The sequence below is a fragment of the Anomalospiza imberbis genome, chromosome 1, assembly GCF_031753505.1.
Source record: "Anomalospiza imberbis isolate Cuckoo-Finch-1a 21T00152 chromosome 1, ASM3175350v1, whole genome shotgun sequence".
NCBI classification, from domain to species: domain Eukaryota; kingdom Metazoa; phylum Chordata; class Aves; order Passeriformes; family Viduidae; genus Anomalospiza; species Anomalospiza imberbis.
The window spans coordinates 122,370,802-122,396,846 of record NC_089681.1 but is presented as its reverse complement, the minus strand read 5'-3'; the positions used below and the strand labels follow the sequence as shown (position 1 = coordinate 122,396,846).

Below are 26,045 nucleotides of genomic sequence, written 5' to 3'. Positions count from 1 at the left end.
TAATTGTGGTGAATCTACACAATAATTTACTGCAGTACTCCCAAGGAAACTCTTGGGATTTAAAAAAAAAATTTAAAGGATTGTACATAGTCTATTTTGCTTTTATTGTTCTAAGTTTAGACTGTTTTTTTTTCCCAAAGAAAGCTTAAAATACTAGAGCATATAAATATACACTAAAAATCTTTTAACTAAATGAAGAAGGTTATGTTAATTAACATTAAGAGTTAAGAAGTTTGGCCAATGAAGTTTCTTCTAGGTAAGTGTGGTATTTCCGCTGGTCCCTCGCGGTTACAGAGTCTGGAAACTGTTGCAAGCAAGAGTCCACCTGTCCCCTCTCTACCTCACCTCCTCCTCTTCTGCTACCGCACACTTTGTATGTCAAATGGCTTAATTACTTAACGGTTGCATTAATTCAAACACAACCATGTCTAACTGTTCTGAGTTTGGGTTTTCCTGCTGTTCCTCACACTGCATGAAACAGCAAAGCTTTTGGGATCATTTTCCCCTACTCTCCCCTACGGCTATTCGGGACAGCCAACAGATTAGGCTCTAATGGATAGGTGACAATTTTTCATCTGTATTCACTATCACTGCAGTTTTGCAGTTTTATTGCCAAAGCTCATTTTTAGAAGTGCAAACATTTAAATGAAAATACATGCTAACATTATCTTTAAATATAACAATGTGTAACTAGAAAGATTAAAAGTTATTGTGCACATTACTTTGATTTTACTATTTATCTAGAGAACAACAAATTCCCTTACCAAAACTTTACTGTTTGCAATAATCAGAATATTACCATACAATTTGTAATATAATTAAAAATAAAAACATCATGGTCCATATTTTGATACAACTGGGGGTTTTTTTGCACGAAAAAGACCAATTTTCTGTTTAACACTTACAGTTCTATAAGAAATGGTAAATATTTTCAGTGTCAAATTTTCTTCTCTCTCACACCTGGCTTTGACACCATTGCTGATCATAACATGAAATTAGGAAGCAAAATGTTTAATGTTAAACTGACCTTCATTTTACTAACCTTTTTTCCCCACTGCTAACAGCTACTTTATTATATAGCAGACATATCAGCAAGGGACAGAAAGTTTCATTTTATGTAACCTTTTCTTGAGTGGCCCAAGTACTTAACTTGCAGTGAAAAATAAAGAGGCTACCTTCACAGATACACACTCTTTCTGATAACATGCCTGCATTAAAACCCAGTCTGAATCATGTTCTGGTTAAAGGATGTGGAATTTTGGTCAAATTTAAAAGAAGCACTTGAGCATCTTGGATACCAATGGGAAATAAGAGATGCAAGCCCCAATTTCTGATATTTCCTTGAAATTTGTATTAAAGATGAGTTTGAGTATGTCACTTTTATATTCAAGAAAGTGATCCTTTTCCTTTGTAACAATCCATATTGACTTGTATCCAAGCTAATTTATTTATTTGGACAGAAAGAAAGACAAAAAGATAAAAGCATTTTGGATCAACTTAGGTGATTGAAACAGGGCCAGCCTTGACAGGATTGCCGAAGGTGATCTACAGTGAGAGAATAAAGTAATCCCTCTAACTCTATTTTGAATGCAAGCCAATGAGATAATCTAGGCTGTTCTACATTCAGCCTCTGGATAAACTGATTACATCTATTTCAAGTTTTTCTGGTGCAAAATAGTGGCAAAGGGGAGAGAGGGAGAAGCCTCCAAAATCTTTAACGTGCGAAAAAAAAAGATCTGTTCTCCTATATGGCTCAAAATAATGAGGTCACATGTGCTAAGTCAAGAAACTGTTATTGGGTATTTAATTTGTGACGACTGCTCAAGCAGCATCTTAAGCTTTTTGCTTTCCTACAACAAGGAGTTCTCTAAAATTTCTTTTCACCATTTTTTTTCACTGCTAAAGAAACCTGATTCCACTGAAAGAACTTTAAGAATGATGAGCTTTGCTTTGAGAACAATTTCTACCACTCCAGCTTCTAATATTTATCTGAATGGAAATTTATCTGTATGCATTAAATAAGACTCTCTCCACAAGAATCGGATCTAGTGGTCATCTCTTTATGATTCTAACAAAAACATGCAGGCAGAGCTCACAGATACAAGAAAAGTTACAGAAAAAGTTGCATTGGACAAGTTTTTAAAAAGGTTTCTTCATACCTTAAGAGCTAAGCTTTTGGAAGGTAGAGAAGGATTTTCTTTCGTTATAAGCTTTTTTTCCATTATAGTGGTAATTTCAACTCAGCATCCCTTCTACCAAGCAAAGCATCTGCCTACTCCTGGAACTTAAATCTCCATTACACTTGCCCAATTTATACCATTACTAAAACCAAATTATATAAAGATTATTTATATAAACATTACTTTGCACAGAGTCTTCTTTTCAAAGACAATGCATTATTGTCTATGAACTTTACAGGAAGAACAAAGTGGAAAAGATGGGTTTTAAGAGGTCTGATGAACAATGATTACTTCCAAAATAAATCCATTCTTTTTTTTCTATAGAGATACCACACAATTTCATAGCAGTGGCTGTGTGCAAAACAGTTTGTGCAATCTTCAATTGATAGAATCAGCTTAAAAAAAATAAATACAAAAAAGATGCACACTGATACAGTTTCTGGAAAATGTAAGAGATTGGAAATCTCGCTACCTTCAACCTACAACCACACTATAACAAAGTGAAATGAAGTAAAAGCGCACAGTTTTTGAAAATACAGAAGTGTCAAAGTCATGAAGGTATAAAATAAGACAAATTATATAAAATTTGGAACATTTTGGAACTGCACATTGCAGCAGCAGTCACTGACCTTTATTGTATTGCTTTTTCCTAAACAACTCATCACATGTAAACAGTAGACAATACCTTCAAATTTTATACTGACAAAAATATGATTATTATTTGTACTGACAAACTAAGATTTTTGTTTCTATCACTTGATGACTTGCTTGAAAGCAACAATAAGCAAATAATTATTTTCAAGCAAATTACTTAAAATCAGTAGTTTCTTCTAAACAGCCTGATAAACCACACATTTTAATACATATCTGCAGGATGTGTGATTTTTTTTACTGATAGTTAAACATTTTATATATGTTTATACATATTTTGCATATATACAAATATTATATATACACATACGAAATCCAGTACTGCAGTAAGGTTACTGCAGAAATATTTAGTCATTAATTTCTGATCAACCTTTTAGTACTCTGGCATCGTCAGGCTATAAAATTAGTCATCAAAGAGTTTTGTTAAGTTCCTTACCCACTGGTGATATTATGTTACTATTTGCAGCAAAATTTTCAGCATTATTCCACTAAAGTTAAGAAGCAACCACTTAGGATGCAGTATTCTTTGACAGTACATACCACAATCTAATACATCCCAAATACACAACATTCCTCATCTAGATGAAAAAGTTACTTTAAAAATACTAAGCTAAAAACGTGACTTTAGAATATTTTTATCAAGGATTGTACTAAACAAAAAGATTGACTCTACTTGTCTTATTAGGTCAGGTTACAAATCTGAAAAAAAACAAGTGGAAGAAGCCAATTCACATTATCTATCATAATTGCCAGGAGTCCTCCAGTAACAGACATACTCAACAAGACTAAAAATTCATTTCCACATTGTCCCTCTTTATAAAGGCTGTTGTCTCTAAATACAGTCAATCATACCACCTATCCTTGTAGAATTATTTTGGCAAATTAAATAATGTGGCTAAAAACATTCCTATCCTTCTTACTATCCCTAAAAAAAGTTTGTTTTTTTTGTTTGATTTTTTAATTTACTAAAAAGGAGGAGAAAGCTGTAAGCAATAATGCAGTGTTTATAAAGGAAAACCATGTTGAGTTTCTCACCTGTAATGCAAAATGTCACCTTGCTTGAAGACAGTACTGTAATTGCTTTCATGGAATCCAAAAAAACAAGGCTTAACAGAAAGCCACCATAAATGATTTCTCAGACTGTATTGGCAGCACAAGACCATCAGAAAGAAAGAAGGTCCAGGCCAGGGAGGAAGGAAAAATACATGCCAGTCAGCATCACCTCAGTCCCTAAGAAAGTTGTGAGCAACCAAAAGGGATTTACCAAGTGCAAATCATGTCTGACCAACCCAATTGCTTTCTGCGATGAGGCGAGTGATGCTGAGGACAAGGGCGGGGCCTTAGACGACATGCACTTTGCCTTTAGCACAATATCCCACAGCTTCCTTATCACTAAATTGCTGAGGTACAGGCTAGATGAGTAGATTAAAAGGTAAGTGAAAAATGCCGGATGCAAACACATGATCAGTGGTACAGAGTTCAGTGTGCAGCCAGTGAACCAGGTGGGAACCTTCATGGATCAATATGGGACTGATGATGCCTGAGCAATGTGGGTGATGTGACACAGTGAACTCTCAGTAAAGGGTGCACAGAATCCTGAAGAGGGGTGAGCACTCATTACACTGGAGGGATCTGAGGTGTGTCAACAGGCTGGAGAAAGGGGTTGACAAGAGCCTCATCGAGTTCAACAGCAAGCACAGGTTTGCATCTGGAGTGGACTAACCCTGGGCCACAATACAGTCTGGGGCCCTCTCTCTGCGACGCAGCTCTGCACAAAGAGACCCCGAGGTGCGCTGTAAGGTGAATGCGAGTCAGCAGCATGCTGTTGTAGCAAAGGTGGCCAACAGTATTCTACCCTCTGTCAGAGGGTAGAAAAGCAGAGACAGCAAAGTGACCCTTCCTCTCCATTTGGACATCCCTGGAGTCCTGTGTCCAGTTCTGGCCTTCCTGTTACAATAAAAATCCATCTGGAAACCAGTGTACAACATCCAATTCCACCACAAAGGATTTTGTGCTAAAATAAAATATATCCATATTATGAAGCCACACACTAGCTACACTTGCCACCAAGAGAAGGATAGATTAAGAAAGCTTGTTGGTGCTCCCAATTAACATTCTGACCTCCTTTTATGTGACTGAGAAGTAACACCATTTTTAAAGGATTACCTCCTTCCTCCTCTCCCTGGCGCTCACCTTTGTCTTCAAACATAAACAAGTAGTCTCTAGACTCTTACCACCAAAATAATAAAGGGCATCTACTGCCTGAACACTGGATTCTGAAGAAACAGCTACCAACACTGTATTCACAGATTTTACTATTTTGGCAGATTTGTTTTGTTCTTTTAATTCCAAGACCTCAGTCACTGCCAGCACCATGAACTAGTTTCAGTTTGGACTTCTGCTTGCAATGATCACCCATCCACTGTAACACATTTCTTGTCCAAAAGGTACTGATAATTTCACAACAGTTCTTAAAACAATATAGTGCTTTTTAATCAGCATCATAATTTATAAGCTGGAAAATGAAATGGATATTAAAAATAGAACTCCAAAGATCAGAGTATGCACCACAAAGAATTTGTTGTCAGTACACAAATAACAAGCAGGATCCCAAGCTGCAAATACAGTCAAATTTTAAGAAACTTAAAACCACTGACACAATGCTAGCACCTTCCTTTGGAGAGCATGATGTTACTCCACTGTTTTCTTCAAAAGTTTAAATTTTATGCAGTTCTCTGAGTGCCACAGGTTTTCTCCAGTTACAAAATACAGACACTCCAATACAACCACTATTTCACTACAAATTCCCAGTGGTCTCTGAGAGTACATCTGAACCCCTAAATGGCCAAATTTCGTATGAAGCATGCTACTGGATGAACACAAAATAACCATGGAAACAACTGTTACACAAAGTGACGCAAACCCTCACAAAGCTAGAGTAAGCCTAAAAACTTACTGTTTTTCTGGACAGAGTATTATCCAGTTACAGAAAGTAAAGAAAGAGAAAGAGATCAGTTCAGTGTCAGCAAGTTTTTCAATAGTTCATAATATACAAAAAATCTGCATCTTCTTTAATAATCAGCTGATGCCTAACTCTTCACAGAATGGACAGTGCAAACACAGAAAATCAGCACTCAGATTTTGCTTTGAATCAGCGAAGGAGAAATTATTTAAACATTATTGTCTTTTTCCAATGGGACAAATGTAATGGGAATGTAACAGAAACAAAATCTTTCCCCTTCATGTATTCAATATCCCCCTTTTCCAATACCTCCTACAGTCCTTATTGCTTGTGTGCTTTTTCACTTGCTTTCCAGAGATGTTTGGCCCCCCATCCCTTTTGGGAAGGCTTGCTCACTCCATGCATCTCTTTCACAGTCCTCTCTGCACTTCTGCCTTTCCCTTAACACCGTTACTGAGAAAACTGCTGTCTGCTGACAGCACAACCCTGAGAAACTCCACAGGTTTTATTTAGTGGTTTGCTACAAAACACTGCTGGCAGCACTGCAGGTAAGTGTAAGTAGAGTGGAGCCTCCTACAACTTCTTCCAAGACTCTGCTCCATGACCTCTGTCCATCTGACTTCTCTGTGGAAGAAAAGAGCCTGTTGAGTATCCTAGATGAATCTTTTAGCCTCAAGTCATCTTCTTCCTTGTACAAAATCTGGGCCCAGAATCAGCATGTCAACTATTTCCTGGATATCTCCCAGGTTCACATACTACCACTCCACAAAGACACAGAAGAGGGAAAGCAAGTGTGAATACCAACAAACAACATTTACATAAAGGGACAGTTTTTTGAACTTGCTGGAATATTTCATTCTCATACATAACAGCATGGAATATTTCCAACAAATTTCAATGAATTCAGAGAGAAAGGAAACCTCAGAAATGGTGCACCAACTCTTGTCACTTCAAGATTATAGACTGAAACTAATTATAGATTAAACTAATTGAGTCATTTGAATATCCAGCTCCCAGGGCAAGTTTAGAGAAGATATCTAAAAACTTCAATCATTGCCACATGTCCAGGAACAAAAAAAGAAACCTAACTGGCACTACCAAACCTTATTTGTAATTTTTTCTGGAGGCAGAGATGCGTTCAGAACTCACAGAAGGGATAGTGACATTCTCTGATTCAAAAGAACAGGAATTATTTTGGGTATTGACTCGCTTTAGATCTACACAGAAGGAAATGCAGACTAACACTATGCACTTCCCTAGCACTGAACCATGCAGCTGTTGATTTGGCAACTTATCCTGTGTTCTCACCCGCATATCCCTCCACAAGACTGGTTCACCAAGGCAAAAGAATTTTTCATGCAGTTGCTACTTAGCTGCTAGACCTGAAACAGGAAGCTGTCAGACCAGCTTGTGTCTGGTGGAGGGGAGAAAACCACTTTAGTAGCAGCCAAACTAGATCCAGTGAGGTTAAACACGAAATGGCACTCCTAGCATCTTAAATGCCTTTATGCATGGAAGACATCTACGGAAAAATATATGAAAGTGAAAAGTGAAAACAAAAAGAAACGAAAGTGAAAGCAGCAGGAAAAGAAAATATATAAAGAAAATAATAAAGAAGAGGGCAACACACAAGAGAAACAAAAGAACTAACAAAAGAAGAACCACACTGACAGCAAGGTGGAAGCATTCATAGACCAACCCAGGTAGACAAATCTACACAGAAACAATGCAGCTACTTTTATCACTGGAAAACAAAAAAAACAATTGGCATACTGCATCAAAAAACAGAAATAAGGGAAATTAGAGTTACAGGCAATTCTCTAGAAATCTAGAGAGAAAAAATAAGAAGACTGCAAGCATCATGTTATATTGAGATTGTTAAAATAGAAAAAATATTTCAAATAAAAAAGGTGCCAGTAAAATAAAGCACAATTAAAAGAAACAGTGATTGGCAATAGTCAACCATCATTAATTGGAGAACTGAATAAAGGAAAATATCTAATAAAATGATGTAAGAGCTTAGAAACATTCACAGACATATTATTTGCTGCTGGTGTCACTATTGCTAATTCATAATCTTCCTAGGAATTTTTAAGAAGCTGCAGTAGAGCAGCTGCCAACTGAAAGACATACTGGTACCATTTGAAGTTCAGACCTTAAAAACAACTTAAAGAAATAAACATAAAATTTATTTCAAAGTTTAAGCACACATGCAAGTCAAGCCTGAAGCACTAAAGAAGAAATTAAATACATAGTTGTAAGACCATAAAGCAAGATACCAGTATTAAGTGCTCATATACACAAAGTAAGGACAAATTCTTTTTAACACACCTACTGCACTCTTATTAAATTCAGAAAAAATGCTGACTGTGAAGACAAAAGCTTTAGTAAATGTGAAAATTTAAAATAAAACCCTATTCCCCTAGTCTAATGTTATAAATAACTTCTTATCAAAAAAATAAAAATTATATTCACAGAAGCCAATTTGTTCTCCACAAAAATTTTTAAATTTTATAGAAGAAATAAACAAGCATAAAAAGTAATTACCATTTCATTATATGTACCATCAAATTAAATTTGTAATTTAGGCATTAAATTACAAGATTTAAACTTCCATAGTATATGATTTTGCTTTACAAAGTTAATGAAATTTCCATTTGTTGGCATTATGATCAAAAATACTAATTTGAGTATATAAACAATACAAAAGTATTTTTCTTCCAAATATGTTAAAAGAGGTTGGATACCTCAATCCCCAATAGGTTTCATTAAAAATTACGGTATCTATCAGTAACTAATATACCAAGATATACCAGGGGAGAGTGGAACAGAACTACAACCACTTGCATAGATTTTTAGAAAAAAACTAAAAAGCACACAAATACATATAAATACAGATGTGATTGAAGCACAAAGAGGTCCTTCAGTGAATAAGGAATATATTCAATTTTTACTGATCCCATTATTTTCAAGGTATCAGAAAAAATCATTACATAGGCTTCAGAAAAGTAAGCTGATACAACAGTATGAAACACCACAACCTTTGGGGAAACCCAACTGAAACAAAGTTTTGATTTATAATAATGGACATGGAATGTAAAGGTTTAAGTGGGCCTCACAAAGGAAAAAAGATTCTTGAGATATCTCAGCCTGCATCAGCCATTGTTAGAACAGCAGCAGGGCAACAAGCAAGGCTCCCTCATCTCTCCAAGTCAGACAGTTCCAAGACCATTCTGACAATCAGCAAGACTTCAAAGCAATCACGATTTCTACAGTAACACAGGTTGGACACTTGTTTCCCAAGGCATGTACAGCACCAGATTTTCAACTCATCCATGCAGTCTGGAATGCCAAATCCTGAATGAGGTGTGACTTGGAATACCATACACATTTGTTCCCCATTGCTTTCAGTATCACTTAAGAGCTATGTGAGAAATCATTCCAAGTCTGAGGCACTCTTTCATAATCAGCTGGACAGCTGCTGCAAGAATTTCGCTATTCTAAATTATTTTCTACTTGACCTTGTATAACAGTGCTGACTGGAAGAGTGAAAATGCAGGGTGCCCTACAGGATATGTAGCAATTCAAACTTCCTGCTCAAGTTCATTCCCTTACATCACAAGAGATAGCCTAACCTGCACTGCCTTAGAGGCACCAGCAGAAGTGCTGAGTAGTCATTCCCTAGAATTGCAAAAATATACTGATGAACAAGAATCTTACAATAGCGACAGTTCTGAAATCAAAACATTCTGAAACAAACAGGAGTGATTAAAACAGAACCAGGATCACCCCCTTCCTCCAAGAAGCATGAGATTAAGGGAAGAATGGCAAAGGAAGAGACATAAAAGATTAAAAAATAACACTGTAACAAAAGCAAAACTGCATCTAAGCAGTTAATACTCTTCAAAGAATGTTCCCAAACTTATGAACATTCTTGGAAAGAAAATGCATGCAAAGTTCATCCTCCTACTCAGAACTCCAACTACAATGGGATACTGAATTAAGCATTTCAGACATCAATGGTACCTGTGAACTTTTAATTAGGCCATGAGCCCTCACATGAACACAGTGCCATTTCCACCCATGAAATAAAGAAAAAGTTCTTGAAATTTAGTATTTCTAATTATCAAAAAATCCTTCCAAATGAAGTTGAAGAAAGGACATCATACAAGCCATCTGATGCATGAAGGGATTTAATGGGATTCAAGCCAGCAGAGATGATTTTATTTCCGTCTCCTGCTGGCAACTAGTGGACTGACAAACTGGTGAGGTTCAAATCAAATTAGTCTTGTGCTCACTGTCCGAGAAAATAGACAAAACAGCAGGACTGAAAAGATTTCAGTGTCACTGGTAAAACAGCTTTAAAATAAATGCCTGTACTAACCATTATGGTCAAATTCCATATTCCCTGCTAGGAAATCCTGGATTTTTCATAACATCCCACTTGAAAAAAAAAATAGTTAAAAAATTGTGAGACTTTAATGTTTGTAAAATGTCAGTGCTAGAATACAAAAATAAATTTGGCTCACACTATTTTAACTGCAACACTAAGATCACATCCCATTCCACACAGAACACAAAGTCAATCAACATTGCAACTTCTTCAGAAATCCATCTCTACTCTCTCAGGATTTTACAGCTACTCCTGTTTTAGAGCAATAATAACCTTTAATAGATCCTCCCAAACTGTGACAGAGTAGGAATTGACCTCTTGTCCAAAACAAATGGTAGATATAAAAGGAGTCCCCGTGGCTGAACATATCAATTATCTGTGCTTACTCACAGTAAAAACAAACACACATTTCACCTCAAACCTGTAAATCACCATCATGCCATCATCATTTTGAGGTGTGATCTCACAGAAATTATGTAAAGATGGTTAGAGTGCTCTTGTTCGAACTTGTCAATATGTTTACATCATGAAATAATGCCTTGCTTTATTAATTCAGAAATCAGAGTATCAGGCCTAAGCTTACAATTCCTTGTACTTCTTGAAGCTTCTTGCTCACATAACTGCAAGTGCCAGCTGCAATTCCTTTTGCTATCATTCCAGCCTTGGTATTCTCAACTAAGCCATGGGGAAAACTGCTAGTGAGACTGCAAAATATTAATCCTTTCACTGTTGCAAATAACTTAGATACAATATCAATGACTTCTCTTTTCTAATAATAGCAATTCTCCCAACGCTTGCTCAAAGAAAACATGCTTTGTCATCTTTGTAAGGGTGGGGAGAAGACAACAAACATATTTAAAAGAGAGATAATTCCCTAGAGTGCAACCAGATAGAGGAGATCATCCTTCAGCTATCTAACCTGACAAGCTATTACTATTTTTGTTGAAGTAAGGAACTTCATGCTTTTCTTCTTTCATGCTGTTTTGGGGAATGGTCCAGACTGACATTTTAGAGATGTAGTAGAATTCTGCATTCAGTCTCAGCAGTTTAGGCCCAACTGTACACTCTAAGAATAGCCCTGAACGTTTAGACACTGTTTTACTAGTAGCCAGCAAAATATTTAAAAGCAAGTACTTAGGAATATATGATAACTGTTCTTTGCAAAATGTTAGTTTTCTTAGTTTTGTCATTTCTCACATATTTCAACTGACACTTCATAAATTATAGAGTTATTAAAAGAGCTCTAATAGGAACAATTAGGGACAAAACACAGACCATCTGTAGGGGAAACCTCATTGACAGAAAATACCAAAGGAGAAAGAGGCTCTTTACCTCCCAAGGGCTTGCAGCTAATGCTCCAACTAGATCTCATCTAGAAAAACACTGGCACTAAAGAAAGCCCCAGCACACAAGTTTCACAAAAGGACAGAAAACTTATTTATTTCAGCACCCTGGTAAATGTCTACACATTTGAAAATGGCTCTACCAGTGGAACATAGTTCAGACACAAAGCACCAGAGCAATCTGCCACTGACATGTATCAAGCAACAGAAAAATGCTACAGTACATCAAGCAGTTAACTGTGTTCTGCCTCTTTCAGAGCCATACTAATATACTTTACAATGTGCTACTGTTGCAGAAAGGCTAATTCACTATTATTCTAGAGCAAGTTAAGCTGCTGAGTCAACCTTTATTCTTAAAAATCAGGCTAATTTGCTTAGATTTTCTCAGAAACAGTTCTCAATGGTTAGTAGTTACCAAAATTTAACCCCCTCACAAAAAAAAGGTTGTTAAACCTCTCTTATAAACAAAACATAGATTGTTTAATGGAAAGGAAGTAGTTCATGTAGTTAGTGAATTATCTTCACCAGTTGCAATAACAGAAATACCAACACATCAGAGCTCATTTAATATGGCTCATTTTTAGTTACAGATAAGGAAAAAAAGTTAAATTTCAAAAATCTTCTCAACTGTTACTAGTACTGCAACAAGTTACTCTTGCTAAGCTGTGAATTAATTTGTCAAAAATTTAGCTGCTGATAAATTCTGAAGTCCTCCCTAAGCATCTCAAAGTAGTTTAATGAGTAGCTGGGGAAGACAAAAAAGGAACCTACTTCTCAGCTGAGATAAAGTGCCCTCTTCAGAGGCAACACAGGTTGCAAATGCAGACAGCATAGACCATCAGTTTGAAAGGCATCTAAAACTTCTTAAAGTCAAAATCCTACTGAGTGTTTGGTCCACCAGAATTTAAGACACTACTGACCACCAAGAGCCAGAGCTGTAAAACACCAACTGCTTCCCCACAGTCAGTGCAGTACAGTTACCACCGCACAAGAGGCAAGCGTGACAAAGCCAGCTGTCCAAAAAGACAAGAGGAAGACCACTGCAACTTCTGTCCTTCATGGCCTCGCCAGATGAGAAAGTGCTGAGGCAGTAAGTCACACGGGAACAGGCCACACGGGCCTGGAAAGCAGAGGAGACATCTGATGAACAAGAAAAGAGGAACAAGTGAAAAGACCCAGAATGGCCAACACAACAGACTAGGGAAATGATCATCACAACAGGACTCTAAACACATGCCAAGAGAATGAATTCAGCATTACTGAAGAAATAAGTTTTATGGTGAAAAATTTGGAAATGGCACTTGCTGGTTAGGTAAATAAATGTATGTGCTTGCCATTCAACAGCATGGGTTTTTAATACAAATAAAATAAGATGGGCAGAAAGGGCCAAATAAAAAACACACACAGTATTTTTTCCTGACAGGAAGTGTGATCTTCCTCTGAAATTACTGATTACAAAGTCCTAATCCTAACTGCATTCACACAAAACTGAAACAAATCTGCTGGGGTCTGCATATACAGATACAGTCAAAGGATGTAGGAAACTGACCCTGAGAAGCTCAACACTATGTTACTGCATGATAACAATACATGTAAAACCCGATATGCCTTTCCCTCACTCTTAAACATATTTAAGAAAAAATATTTTCTGTGTTGCTAAGTTATAAAACTAGCAGTTACAGTAGGGGAAGTGGATCTAAATTTTTAATGGCTAAAAACAAAATTACAGTGATTTTGGCCACTCTAGACAGTAGCAAACTTGACAAGGCCACAAATATCCAGCACCAAAAACTAGTGCAGTCTTTGCTTCTAATGTCAGTTCAACATACAGTCAATCTCAGTTTTCATATATAAAGAAATCACGTATCAGTAGACTTGAAACAATATGCATATTCCTCTGAAGTATGGTAAGGATTCATGGGTGCAACTGTGTACAGCTTCTCCGGGCTGTTGTAGCTACCAAGTCACCATTGGAACACCCAGAAAAGCTCACATGGAAAGGACTCCTCCAGTTCACCTTAGATGGGTATTCCTGACAGAGCTGTCTGACTGCCTGAAGAACTCCCCACAATTGCTTTTCAGGCAGGCAAAGCCTGCAGTTTTGCAAGACTTCTTTAAAACTTAAATTCATCTCCTTGGCAAAGACCAAGACTGGAATACTTCACCTTGAAGCATCTTGTCTACAAATAACATATGTACAGGAACTAGAAGAAGGGAACATCAGAACCCTCTCCACCTGACAACAAGGATAAGTGTCATAACCAGTCATCACACATGAAATCATGAAGCTTTATCTCAAAAAGCCAATGGATTGTCATCCACACTGCTATTCACAGAAATTCAACACTGTTAAAAAAAAATCAGTTCCAAGATAAAGTGTCTTGGATGAGCACACACAGCCACTACCAAAAGGAACAAACAGTCCAGTAGGAGGCACCGACCCAGAACGTTCTATGCTACCCTTAAAATAATCTAAATTACCATGGCTAATAGTCATAGCCATCACACTCACCAATTCTTTTTAATGCAGCTCATTAATCCTGACCACCCACCAAATACCCTCAATTCAAAAATAGGTCATATATTTTTACAGGTTTAATTCATTCTGCAAATTTTACCCTCCTGGGGAAATCTGAGAGCTCATGGCTCTACAGAACTGCTTTCTGAATGCCCTAAAACTTTGAACTGATGCAAATTAAAACAGGGAAGATACTGTTTAATATCATTCAGGAAAGCAAAGCTGAAATGTTCAGGCATTGGAAAGCAAGCCTTTACCCTGCAAGACTTAAGAAAACTCACTTTTGGATTAATAACCTCCACTGTAAAATAATATGACAAATTATAAAACATAGGTAACACAGTCATTGTATTGCAAAAGTATCTGCACTCAGGACACCTTGCTGACATTAAAAATAGAAAATCAATTGCTCTTTGTAGAAAAACAGAATACAGGATAAAGTCTAATTTCCAGCAACTGGAAAGCACTGCCAGATTCCACCTTTTAGAATGCCTTTGGACACAGCAGACATTTATAGCCCACGCTGATCCTCAAATACCTGCCTGTCTCACAGCCAAGCTGCTTCGGGACAGAAAACCTTCACCAGGCAGAGGTGAACCGGGGCAGTCAACTTCTAAGGATTACCTACTGACACAAACTCCTGCAAGCACAGCCGAACCGCTCCGCTTAAGCCCTCCAAAAAAATAAACACGGAGCCTTTACGAAGCCGCCGCGGAGAAGGAGGCCAGAGGGGCTGAAGTCGGAGCGGGCGTGCGGGGCCCAGGCGGGGGCATCTTCCCGGCGCGGCCCGGGGCCGAGGCGAGTTCCCCCTCGCCAGGTGCGCTCCGCTCCTCCAGACACGGGCCCGCCGCGGGGGCGCGGCCCCACGGGCCCTCACCGGGCAGCACAGCCCGGCCGTCTGCGGACCGCGTCGAACAGGGACCGGGCCCAGCCGCCGCACGGAGCGGGCACGGCGGACCGGGCTCCGCCGCAGAGCCGGAGCGCCCCGCTGCCGTCCCGCCCTGCCGGGAGAGGACCGAGGCTGATAAGAGGGGCCCGGCGCTGCCCTGGGCGAGCCGGCCAGTGGCTCTGCCCTCCGCGGCCAAGGGGAAAACTGCCAGCCGCCGAGAAAACTCGGAGGCCCCGGCCAAGGGCTGAGCCACGACACTGAGCGCTGAGCGCTCGGGCGGACAGCGAGCCGCTCCCCGCGCTCCCGCACCTCCTTGGCAGCGCTCTTACCTCTGTTAACATTATTACCCCGCTGCGCTGCGGCGGCGCCTCGGCGGCTCTAGCCCCGCAGCATGGTGAAGCCTGGCGGCCGCGCGGAAAGCTACCCCGCACCCCGCGGGGAGGCGAGGCGAGCGCCGCCAGCCCCCGCCGCCGCCCCGCTCAGCGCCCGCCCGCCGACCCCGGCCCCGGCCCCGCTGCTGCCCTGGCAGCCCGGTCCGGAGCGACCGCCATCTTGGGACGGCTACGTGCGCCACCGCCCCGCCCCGCCCCGCCCGCCCAGCGGGGCCGCGGGACCGCCCCTGCCGGGGCCGGCGCTCCGCTCCGCGCCCCCCGGCCCGCGCTGCGCCTGCCCGGCGGCGCCGGCACCGGCACCGGCACCGGCACCGGCACCGGCACCGGCACCGGCACCGGCACCGGCACCGGCACCGGCGGCCCTTGGCGGGGTCCGGCCGCAAGGCACGCAGCTCGAAACTGCGGGTCGGGTTTTTTTCTCTCTCTCCCTTGGTGTGACCTGTCTTAGAGCTCTTCGGTGTCAGGCAACTGTGCTGCGGACGCTAATCGAAATGTTTTGTTAAATTTCTGACCAAGCAGCACATCTCTCATCCACCAGTGACGTATGCAGCGCTGCGCGTCATTGCCTGTTCCAGATGCTAAGGAAGAGCGCATGTCCTATCTGGAGCACAAATCCTTTGAGAAGCGGCTGAGGGAGCTGGGGGTGTTTAGTCTGGAGAAAAGGAGATCCAGGGGTGATCTTATCACTGTCTACAAGTGCCTGAAAGGAGGCTGCGGCCAGGCAGGGGTCGGTCTCTTCTCCCAGGCAACCAGCGTGGGAAGACACAGTCTTAAGCTGCACCAGGGGAGGTTTAAGTTGGATATTAGGAAGAATTTCTTCACGAAAGTGTGTTTAGACATTGGAGTGGGCTGCCCAGGGAGGTGGTCGAGTCACTGTCCCTAGGGGTGTTTAAGGAAAGACTGGATGTGGCACTTAGTGTCATGGTCTACTGGAGTGATGGTGATGGGTCTTTTGGACTCGACGATCTCAGGTCTTTTCCAAGCTCAATGATTCTGTGAAAGAAACTTCTGTAAGTCTGTTACCTACAGTGTTGTTAAATAATGGCATAAAATATGGAACAGAAACACGTCCAGAAACAGAGCCACGTCTGCCCCAGCCCAGAGAAACTGGGCTGATGTGCCCCTACGGCTTAGTATGTGAATACACAGAAATATTCCCGTCTGAAACTTGCTCTTCCTTTAAGCACTGTTCTGTGGGCTTTTGTTTGTGTGCTTGCTTTTTCACTAGACTTTAAGGTACACAGTTAACCTTAGGTGCATTAGGAGAGTAGGAGCAAGATGGGATTCTTTTCCTGCATTGCCAGTAACAACATGCACACCAAAGAAATAGTAATGGTTTGCAGGAAAGATGGAGAAAAACAACACTACTATTTTAATGTTAAGAAAACCAACCTTCTTCAATTACAGTGTTGTTTCTCCTCAATAAAAGCAGATTGTGTTTTCTTGCAGAAATGTGACGGGCATTAAGCAGTTCTTAAGGCTGATGGGTTTTGCAGAAGTTCTGTAATTTTCCCAGGTATTGTTAAATACTTAACATTTCAAGGTTGACCACTTCTTAGTTTTATTTGTGAGTATTACTGAGTTTCAGTTTTACTTATACAACTGTTTTTCCCCCTGTCAGAGACCCAGCTGTTAGTCATGTGAAACAAAAAGAACAAACCCTTCATAAATAAACTCATAATTGTTTATTTGCCTTTATAAATAATAAGAAATACTATTTTTTCTAAGTGTCAAATAAGCTTTTTTACTTCTAAGTCTATAATTTTGAATGTTTCATGTTAGCAGTACTCTTTCCCCCAAGCTGATCTCTCAGGGAATCTTACAGCACACACAACTCTAAACCATAGGCTGGGCAATAACACACATGGTATTTCACCACCTTGATAAATTAAAAATAGTTCAAAAACCATTGAGAAATAGGAGTTGTGAAATATCACTTTCAGTGTATTGCTTTGGTCCCCTAAAATTGTGTAGGTGCTTATTTGGCCATACACTTTGTGTGTTTAGGTATAGCAATTAAGGTTTTCAAAATAAATAATCCCTTTTGACAACTTGCTGCAAAGATGTATATATCCTAAGTGTGCTGATGTAAAAGAAGAGCAAATCTTACACAAATGTCTCAGCAAGATGAGGTCACAATTAATAATTTGTACTTGAATTTGCCCCTACTTCTGCTTGGGATTTGGCAGCCCAACAGCATAATAGTCTGGGAAGCACCTTCTGTTCTTGCATTGCTGGAATAAACATACCAGTACTTCTGCTGAAAACAGTTCTCTGATTTTACAGCAATCAGCACAGCCTTAACAGTGTTCCAAGCTGCAACTAATGCTAGATTCCATTGTTCTAATTTTTGGTCAATATCATCTCAACTTCAAAAGGGAAAGGCAGTGTAATTGCAACAGCAAGGAGTGAGGCTGTGAGGAAGGACTGAACCACATAGACTCAAGGCAGAAGAAGAGGCAGCCTTTTAAATGAGAGGTGAGAAAGGGCAGCAGCTTGGGAAGAGTATGATATCAGGGAATTCTTGAAAAAATTGCTGGGAATAAGAGTAACAAACCAGCAGTTATGTTGCCAGTTCCCATTCTTATAATAAACTGAAAAGATGTACCTTTTTTTTTTCCCTAGGAGGGAGGGTGTTTCTAAATTAGTGTGAACAGGTCTGGAAATGAGGCTTCAATAGATACTGAAAGATTTATCAGTTGTAGGCCAGAAGCAGTAGAACACTTGTTTCCCTGAGCCCATCTTCCAGTGACAATGATTCCATTAGACTTGATGAGTCATCCGTAAGAGAGTTTAATCCATGTCATCCTTTTGCGTTCATTACACACAGCTCGGGACAGACACTGCAACAAGCCAGCATTTTAACAGCAGCACGGCAGCCACATTAGCACCACACTCATCCAGGCAGAGCAGCACACACCTTATTTTTCATGTCACTTCCACAAGCCCACAAGCATGGTGTGAAGTACTGTGTTAGGGCAAGTATTTATATCTGCAAAGGCAAACTTGGCAGAAAGTGTTTGCACTCAGTCCTTAAAATACTTACAGATTTTTTTCTCTTAGGCCTAGACAAATGCTTAACTCATCTAGAAGGAGTACCTGAAAGCAGATGGCTGTGAATACCTTCATAGTTATAAAACAACTCCAACCTGTTGCCAAACATCTTAGTGTTCTTTGCATTCATTACAGCTTTCACTATAAGCTAAAGGAGTGGTCTGGTGGTCTAGATCTACATTTTGAAATCCCACAGGGGACATAGGGAGCCACGGGGCTGTCTACTGAAATGATGGATGAATGCAGCATTAAAATCTGAAATACAGGAGAAGACAGAGATAGCACCTTCAGGCTCTACATCCAGAAGTTTATAAAGATTTTGAAAAGTAAAGCATAGAAAATAAAGAGACAAAAGTAAAGAGTATAGAAAGTAAAGAGGCAAAAATATAGTCATGATGGGGAGGACACAACATGCACAGAAGCAGGGGCATAAGTAAGATTTAGCAATAAAAGAGCAACTGTGCCAACTTGCAGCAAAGCACAAAGGAGTGCAAATTATTTTCCAGCCCTGAAAGGAGGGCAGTTCCACAACCTAAATAATTGTTAGCTCACCAGCTTATGAAAAACGAAATTGGTGACCTAATTGCCATCATGATAACCTCTGAAAGTGCAGTAGCCTGCATTTGGAGAGCAAAAGGATATGTTCTCCTGACCTGTACAAGAAAACAAGTGAAGACTAAGGAAAGGGGAAACTACAGGCAGGGTCGGGGGAGGGACGGACTGAAAGAACAGACCGATTTTGCTTTGCAAAGCAGTTTTATGGAAGTGGCTACAACACAGTTTCTAACATCAGTAAGCCTGAACTTCTGTACCTTTCTTTAAAATATAGAAAGATCTTTTACAGAATTATTTCTAAATGCTGTAATAGTTCTGATTGTCTGTAACAACTGATGCAAACCAAAGTTTGGCTTCTGTTCTCTTGTTTAAGTTGCTCGTAGCTCAGGCTGGCAGTATGGTTAGAGTTTGCATAGGGTTGTTCAGTTTGGGATTCACTCTTTTTGCTGGGGGAGGAGGTGAGGTGGAGAAGACCTGAAGAATTTGTAGTCATTACATATTTCAAGTGTTAAGTCTTAACTGTTTTAGTGCAATTCTCTGTGATTGCATTCCATTCCATTCCATTTCAATTAAGGTCACATGACCCCAAAAGTCTACATAGCAACATGATTGAAAGGGGAACTCAAAGTATCTTTTTGTGTTAAATTTGAATATTCCGTTATTTCAGGATGTTGCCAATTCTAAGCTCTTTGGTCTGAGTGGCCTGATCAGAACTTTTGTTTCTGGTCAGGATCACAACTGTATAATTTCCAATTAAATATCTCATTCACTTTAAACTTTTTCATCCTTCACCTGAGATGCATTACAGACATGAGATGCAAGGGTGTATGTGAAAGGGCCACTTGAAGCAATATAATGTGGATGTTGGGCATTAGATAAATAATTACTGAAGAAGCATCAGCTTAATTCCTGCCTCATCCTTTGCAATAAGGATACAATATCTCCCCAATGTTCATGTTCTCAGAATTCTTTATGGGAGGCTGAAATTTATTTTAAAGCTTTTGCTAGCTTACGTCTTTGCTATAGTGAATATTTTGTATTCAAGCAGCTGTCTGCAGCTAGACAGGCTAGACAGACACTGTTTGCCTTAGCATCTTAATCCTAGTTCTCTAAGTAAGTATTAGAATAAAGATAAGCTATATTTTTAATACAGAGAGAACTTTCAAAATTATGGTGTCTCTTTCAGAAGTCTATCAGAAGTCTATCACAACTAGAGTCATATCAGAATTATAACACAGATGTTAGTCATCAGCTGCATAGCTTCTGGCTGGGGATTTTTTTGCACACAAACAGAAGGCTTCCTATGCTATTTGTACACTGCTGACACAAAGGCAAGCAAGGTAGAATGCAACAAACTGTTTAGAAAAGTCACCTTAATTCTTAAAATTCCTTTGGAAACAACCAGTACAATTCTTTATCTGAATGGTACGATAATTTGTAGATTAAACTGTTACATGGAATTTTTATTCTATGTTATGGGAAATGAGCCCACTCAAGCGGGTCAAGAGTCATGAAAGCATATCTGTGATTTAAAGATATTTCTATTGCTCTTCAGACTATTTACTATTACCCAAGCTTAGCCTGGTATCAACAGCTAGCCCTTGCAAAAGGGTTTGGATGGTTTCTCTCCAGAGATCTGAGTGTATCTGGCAGGTAAATCAGCCTATGTGATGATCTAAAAGGATTCAAAGGGATCCTTCAAAAGGATACTTTTGGTATTCTCTCAAGCGTACATATGCACAATTTTAGAATGTACTGCAAACAGTTTGTGTACATATATTTTAGTTTTGTTCAGTGATGGTGTTGCAGTGGACTCAGTTTACTTTTCTGGTAAGAAGAATTTGTTTGTATCATTATATCATAGTTATCCTTCCAGACCTTAGGTGTAGGTAAGAAGCAGGAGTTTGGGCCTGAATTTTCAGGTTACAAATTGCTACAGTAGCAATTACAGTGATGCTGGAGCTGTGATTGTTACAGCAATGCAGAATTTTGCCAGTGACTTCAGAACAAAATTAGGATGTTCAATGGTACAGGGAACACAAAATAAGTTATATGTAAATTATTTTGGGGGGAAATATCCGCTTAATAAGACTGACAGTTAGTAAAAAAAACAAAGACAAATAGGAAGCAAAGTTATTTATTATGCATTAAAAAATTAGCATCATTTACCATATTTGTATTCTGCAAAAGTAGTGTCTATTGGGTCCTCTTTACATAAATCCAGATGAAGATATCATCCTGAGAAGTCTAAAAAGCCTGACTAACTGTACAAGTTAACACACAGTACAAAAGGTTCTTGGTTAGGGAATGTATTTTAAAAAAAATCTGAGCAGAGAGGTATTTAGACATGATTCTAAAACTTTTTTTTTTTCTTTAAACAATATTTTCTACTGAGTCCTAAAGGCTTATCCCATAATCAATAAAATTTCTAGGACAGTTAATCTGCTTATAGGGGATGGATGTGGGGGAGAAAATGAGAAGAATCTAATAGCTATGAGTAAAATAAATATTCTGTCTGCAGTATCAGCAACCTCAGGTGTTCAGAGCATTAGCCAGGCCCTAAGAATCATGACATTGGAACTGAAAGTTGTTTACATTTTCTGTGTCTCCTGAACCTGTAAGAAATTTTCAAGTCTTATTTTCATTAGGCTTTGTTTTGCAATCATAAACACTACAAAATCTTTTAAAAGCATATTTCCTGTGGTAATAAATGACTTGGCTCCAAAAACTATAAGAAAGAAGCTAAATATTTTAATTTATAGTAAACTTTTAGGACTTGGCAAAAACTGTGAGAATACTGGAGAGCTTATTATACTTTCTTTCCATTGTGCATCACTGATGTTTGCATCTTGTCTATGTGTGAAGGACTTTATTGGTACTGTATATGCTCTCAGAGTTGAAGCTTTAGACCTTTGAAGCCACCTTGGGAATTGGCAACATTCTTCTGCTCATTTGTTTTGCTGCCCTCTTACAGGAGTTTGTTCTTAACAAACTGATTCAACTACAAAATGTAAAGATTTAATTTAACCACTGGAAATAGCCACAGTATGTTCAAACACGTGAAACAAATATACTGCTTGTAATGCACTAGGAGGAGGCAGCACAGAGGAGTACAACAGTCTTTGTTTATTTGAGTAACCGCGTTTCCTCTGGTTATCTGGGACTCTCACAGTACTCTCCCCTATGGACTTTACAAAAGAAATCAGTGCCTGCTCCCCTGAAGGAGTGTTAAAAACTGGTCAAAACTATGTCAAAGCCAGATTTGTTTTCATGTACTACAAGGACTACCAAGTTCCTCCTTCACCAGAAAAACCTGTTCCTCAGGCACTCCTCTTCCTCATTTTTGGATGCATAGTCAGAGAGGCCACTATGAAGAATTTCATTTGGTTGAATTTTACATACAAGATATGTCCCTGAATAAAGATTTGATCCTCTGTTTCCATGGTTTGCTGGCTTTAATTTTGACATTCTGTTTTCTCCTTAAGTTTTTCACAAGTTTCGTTTTCTGATTTTGGAGTTTTTTTTTTTCTTAAGGTTACAGTTTGGAAAAAACCCAAAAATCTCTGATTGTGTGTATTCTTCCTTCACTTTACCAGGAGGACTAAATGCCACTAGTCCTTTCTCATAATGTACATCAAGTTCCCAGAAAGACAAACCCATTTCTCCACAGTTTATTGTGAAAGAATTGGAACCATGTATGCCACTACTGCTGACACGAGGACATCAGCAATACATCTAAGGTCACAAAGGATCAGTAAGGGCATAATCTTAGATAGGATTTTGCAGAGTGACTCACACATCTGAGTATTAATCCTTGCAGCAAAGGCATAGCCTAAAGTAGGTCAGTGAACTTTTCCATGATAAATCCCATAATTTCCTAACAATTCCTGTTCTTTCTTAAAATAGTTCCTCTGGAAATGCCAGCTAGAAAATAATTTGTAAGCTTAAAATACATGTTTAGTCTTTCCCTTTCTCTTTGATGTCAGTGGGTTTAACAAAGGATATCACTTTTTCTTCAGGCTGAGAATACAGTACTTCAGGCACACTTATGTCCCATATTACAAGCAGTACAAATGCTGCAGTCAAAATACAGTCTCAAAGCAAAAGTATAATCACAGGGATTTTATTTGAAAACACTGAAAGTAAACATCACTTGACCCAGACTACTCTGGAGTCAAAGCTGAGATTGCAAAGTAAAAAACTAAGCTAAAATCTCTGTAGCAACTATGCATAGGAGTTTTGAGTTGAAATTTAGAACTGCTTAGTCATCATAGTGATGAAGATTTTGTGTTTACACAGATAACTCCCAGGAAAAGCCTGATTTACTCCAAACTCACGAGTGCTTTGGAGGTGAGAAGAGAAAAGAGAAAAGATGTGCTCTGCCTAAGTCTAATACATGACTGATCTGAACATTATTATTTTGAATTTTTATTAAAAACTTATTTTATTAAAATTATATTTTATAAAAATGTATTAAAATTTTATTAAAATTTATTAATTTTTAAATTAAAAACCTATTAAAAACTTGCCAGTTAGAAACAGTTAGGTACATCAAGTTCTTCTTCAATACATGATGCAATTAAAAACTTATGTAATGCCTTCAGGTGTTGCCAGAGTTAAAAACCAAACAGCACCTCTAATTTAAGTTGCAAATTATCTGACAGAAGTGACAAAGAACAGGTCTGGAACAAACATTTTCCAGTTACAAAATGTAAATCAGCTGCACTAGATCTTTTGTTGTTTCTTTGGAGCAGTCCAATGAACACACAGTAAGAAAGTATATCAGGAGAAAGAAACAAAACTAAGTTAGAATAAAATACTTCTTAATAAAATTTAAGATTAAAAAAAAAATAGAATTACCATCCCATTTACATCCAGGTGTGGAAAATAAACATCTTCCTTGCAAAGTCTAGTCTTCCTTGCAAAATCTATCCATCTGTAACTTCTCTGCTCACTCACTGCCGTTTTTATTTTTTCTTTTGTTCTTCACCCTGCAACATCTGGATGAAATACTTTCTTAATCCTATTCCTCCATTTTCGTAGGAGAAATATGCTTTCTTTCAGTTCCTAGGCCCCCGGTGTGGCAACAACTCCATATTCCTTTCAGAAATGCCTCTCTTTCTCACAGCTCAGCATATGTCTTTTGCTTGCCACCTGGGGAAAGTACCATCCCAGGGGAGTGAGCAAGCTGCCAGGATTCATCTGTCTTCTGCCCCTCCCTCAAACCAAGGAGCTTCTATCTCTGAGAGGAAATGTGCTCTGGGATAAGGCTGATGGTAGCTACCAAAAGCATTTCTGGATAGAACAGTCTCAATAACGCGGAAAGGATATGTTTGCTCTGTAACATTAAACTGTATACCTTTTCAGTAAATATGAAAGAGCTTCAAATAGAAAAATCAAATGGAGTTCATCACTATAGCAGGTTCTGGGGTTGGTTTTGTTGCTTGACCTAAAGCTGCCATTTGTGAAGAAATGTGCTTGAGCCATGTGATGATGAAGAATTCTGCTGTAGGCAAGCAAGTTTTTGTCCTTCCTCTTGGAACAGAAATGCTTACCTACGTGAATCCTAAAGTCTTAGAAAACCGGGTAAGTAGAAAAAAAAAAAAACATTTCTAGTTTGTGATATGGGTACCACTGGATTCAAACCCCTCCATCTTGGTTACTCATAATGCTTTAAACCCTCAATAACTTTTGCATGTGTTAACTTTACTACTGGAATAATTTTATAATCACTCAGTGCACAGAGCTTTTATTTATACTTTAACACAAATATGTTAAAGTTTCTTTAGGATTGTAGCCAAAGCACATTTAGACATCTTCTGCCACCTTCTACTGACAGGGTAGCTCTATTCCAAACAGTGTTCCACAAGCAGATTAATATTTAAAAGTATGTGATCAGTCTTCTTCTCCAAAATCTGGAGATTTCCAGGACATAGAAGACCTCTTTAGCAGTCTTTATGCAAAAATAGCTATAAAGAGATAGAGCTCTGCTCCACAAGGAGATTTATTTCTGTGAGGATAAGGAAAAATACTTTCCTTACCTTAGGTTAGAGATGTGAATAGAATTGCGTTTATTCATCCAGATCCACATAGCTGGGACTAGGCTAGTTACACAGAACTTGTCAAAGCCTTTGTAAACTGTTTCTTAAACTTTTACGTTATATTGAGAGAAAGTTCATTGTGGAATGTACTACAATGAATTGGAATGAATCTAGAATGGATTGGAATCCTGCATTCAAGCTAGAGAAAGCAAACTACATTTATTTCTATGGAACATTTTCTTTTTTTTTTTTTTCTTTGACATTAACACACTCATCATGTATGTAAAGTACACAGCTGCTGATTAAAAGATTGCAAAAGGGATGCAAAAAAATATTTTTAAACATACAGAATGAAATAGTTTGAGTGGCATTTTGTGATTTGTTTTCCAATTAGGAATGACATTTAATTTTAAGAGTAGAGCTGTTTTTAAGATATCATTTCGTTAGCTCATGTGCATATGCCTACTAGTGTGATTACTGATTGGAACTCCCAGGGTTTTAGGCACAGATATATGGTCCCTTACATCTTTTTCCAATAGTCTCAGTTTTAATGTGTAGGACTATACTTGCTGTTGTGAGTGACACAACCCCAAATTTATTTTTGCTTCCAGTTTTTATGTAGTATGTATGTTTCTAGATTATTAAGGCAGCAGTAGGTTTAAGATCTCCACTGACTTCACCAGTATTGGTGGTAGACCTTTCTCTTCAAGAACAAGGTAAAATGCAACTTGTTATGCAGACCAAACAAATTGTCATAAGGTCAGTTTTGAGGTGTGTAGGCATTAGCACTGATTTGACAGTTTTCACATTAAAATCCTATGGTCGAACTAATAAATAACTAATAATGTACTTCCTTAATAATAAATATTTTTAAGCTGTTTATCTAAAAATGGCAACATTTACAAGGAAAATTAACTTTTTTAAAGTACCCCAACTGTATGAGATACTTCATAGAAATAAGGAAAACTACATCTATGCTGATAACTTGCAAATAAGAGGCTGCAGTGATGGCTCACACTCATGTTAACCTGACATAAATTGACTCTGTCTCCTCACATGCCCAGCTG

At 38.7% G+C, this 26,045-nt stretch overlaps 1 protein-coding gene across 6 annotated transcripts in view; it reads right to left on the bottom strand.

The window, feature by feature from the left end:
* The window catches only part of SNX13 (sorting nexin 13), a 65,266-nt gene extending 49,757 nt beyond the window's left edge, over positions 1-15,509 (bottom strand). For 2 of the 6 annotated variants that reach the window (XM_068209617.1, XM_068209646.1), the window contains exon 1: positions 15,266-15,504. In XM_068209617.1, coding sequence (XP_068065718.1) covers positions 15,266-15,277 — 12 coding nt within the window. In that variant the 5' untranslated portion in view covers positions 15,278-15,504. Of the gene's footprint in view, positions 1-15,265 lie in introns of all 6 variants that reach the window. The other 4 variants (XR_011005235.1, XM_068209655.1, XM_068209636.1 and 1 more) reach the window with 4 other exon arrangements.
* Between the last annotated feature and the right edge of the window lie 10,536 nt (positions 15,510-26,045).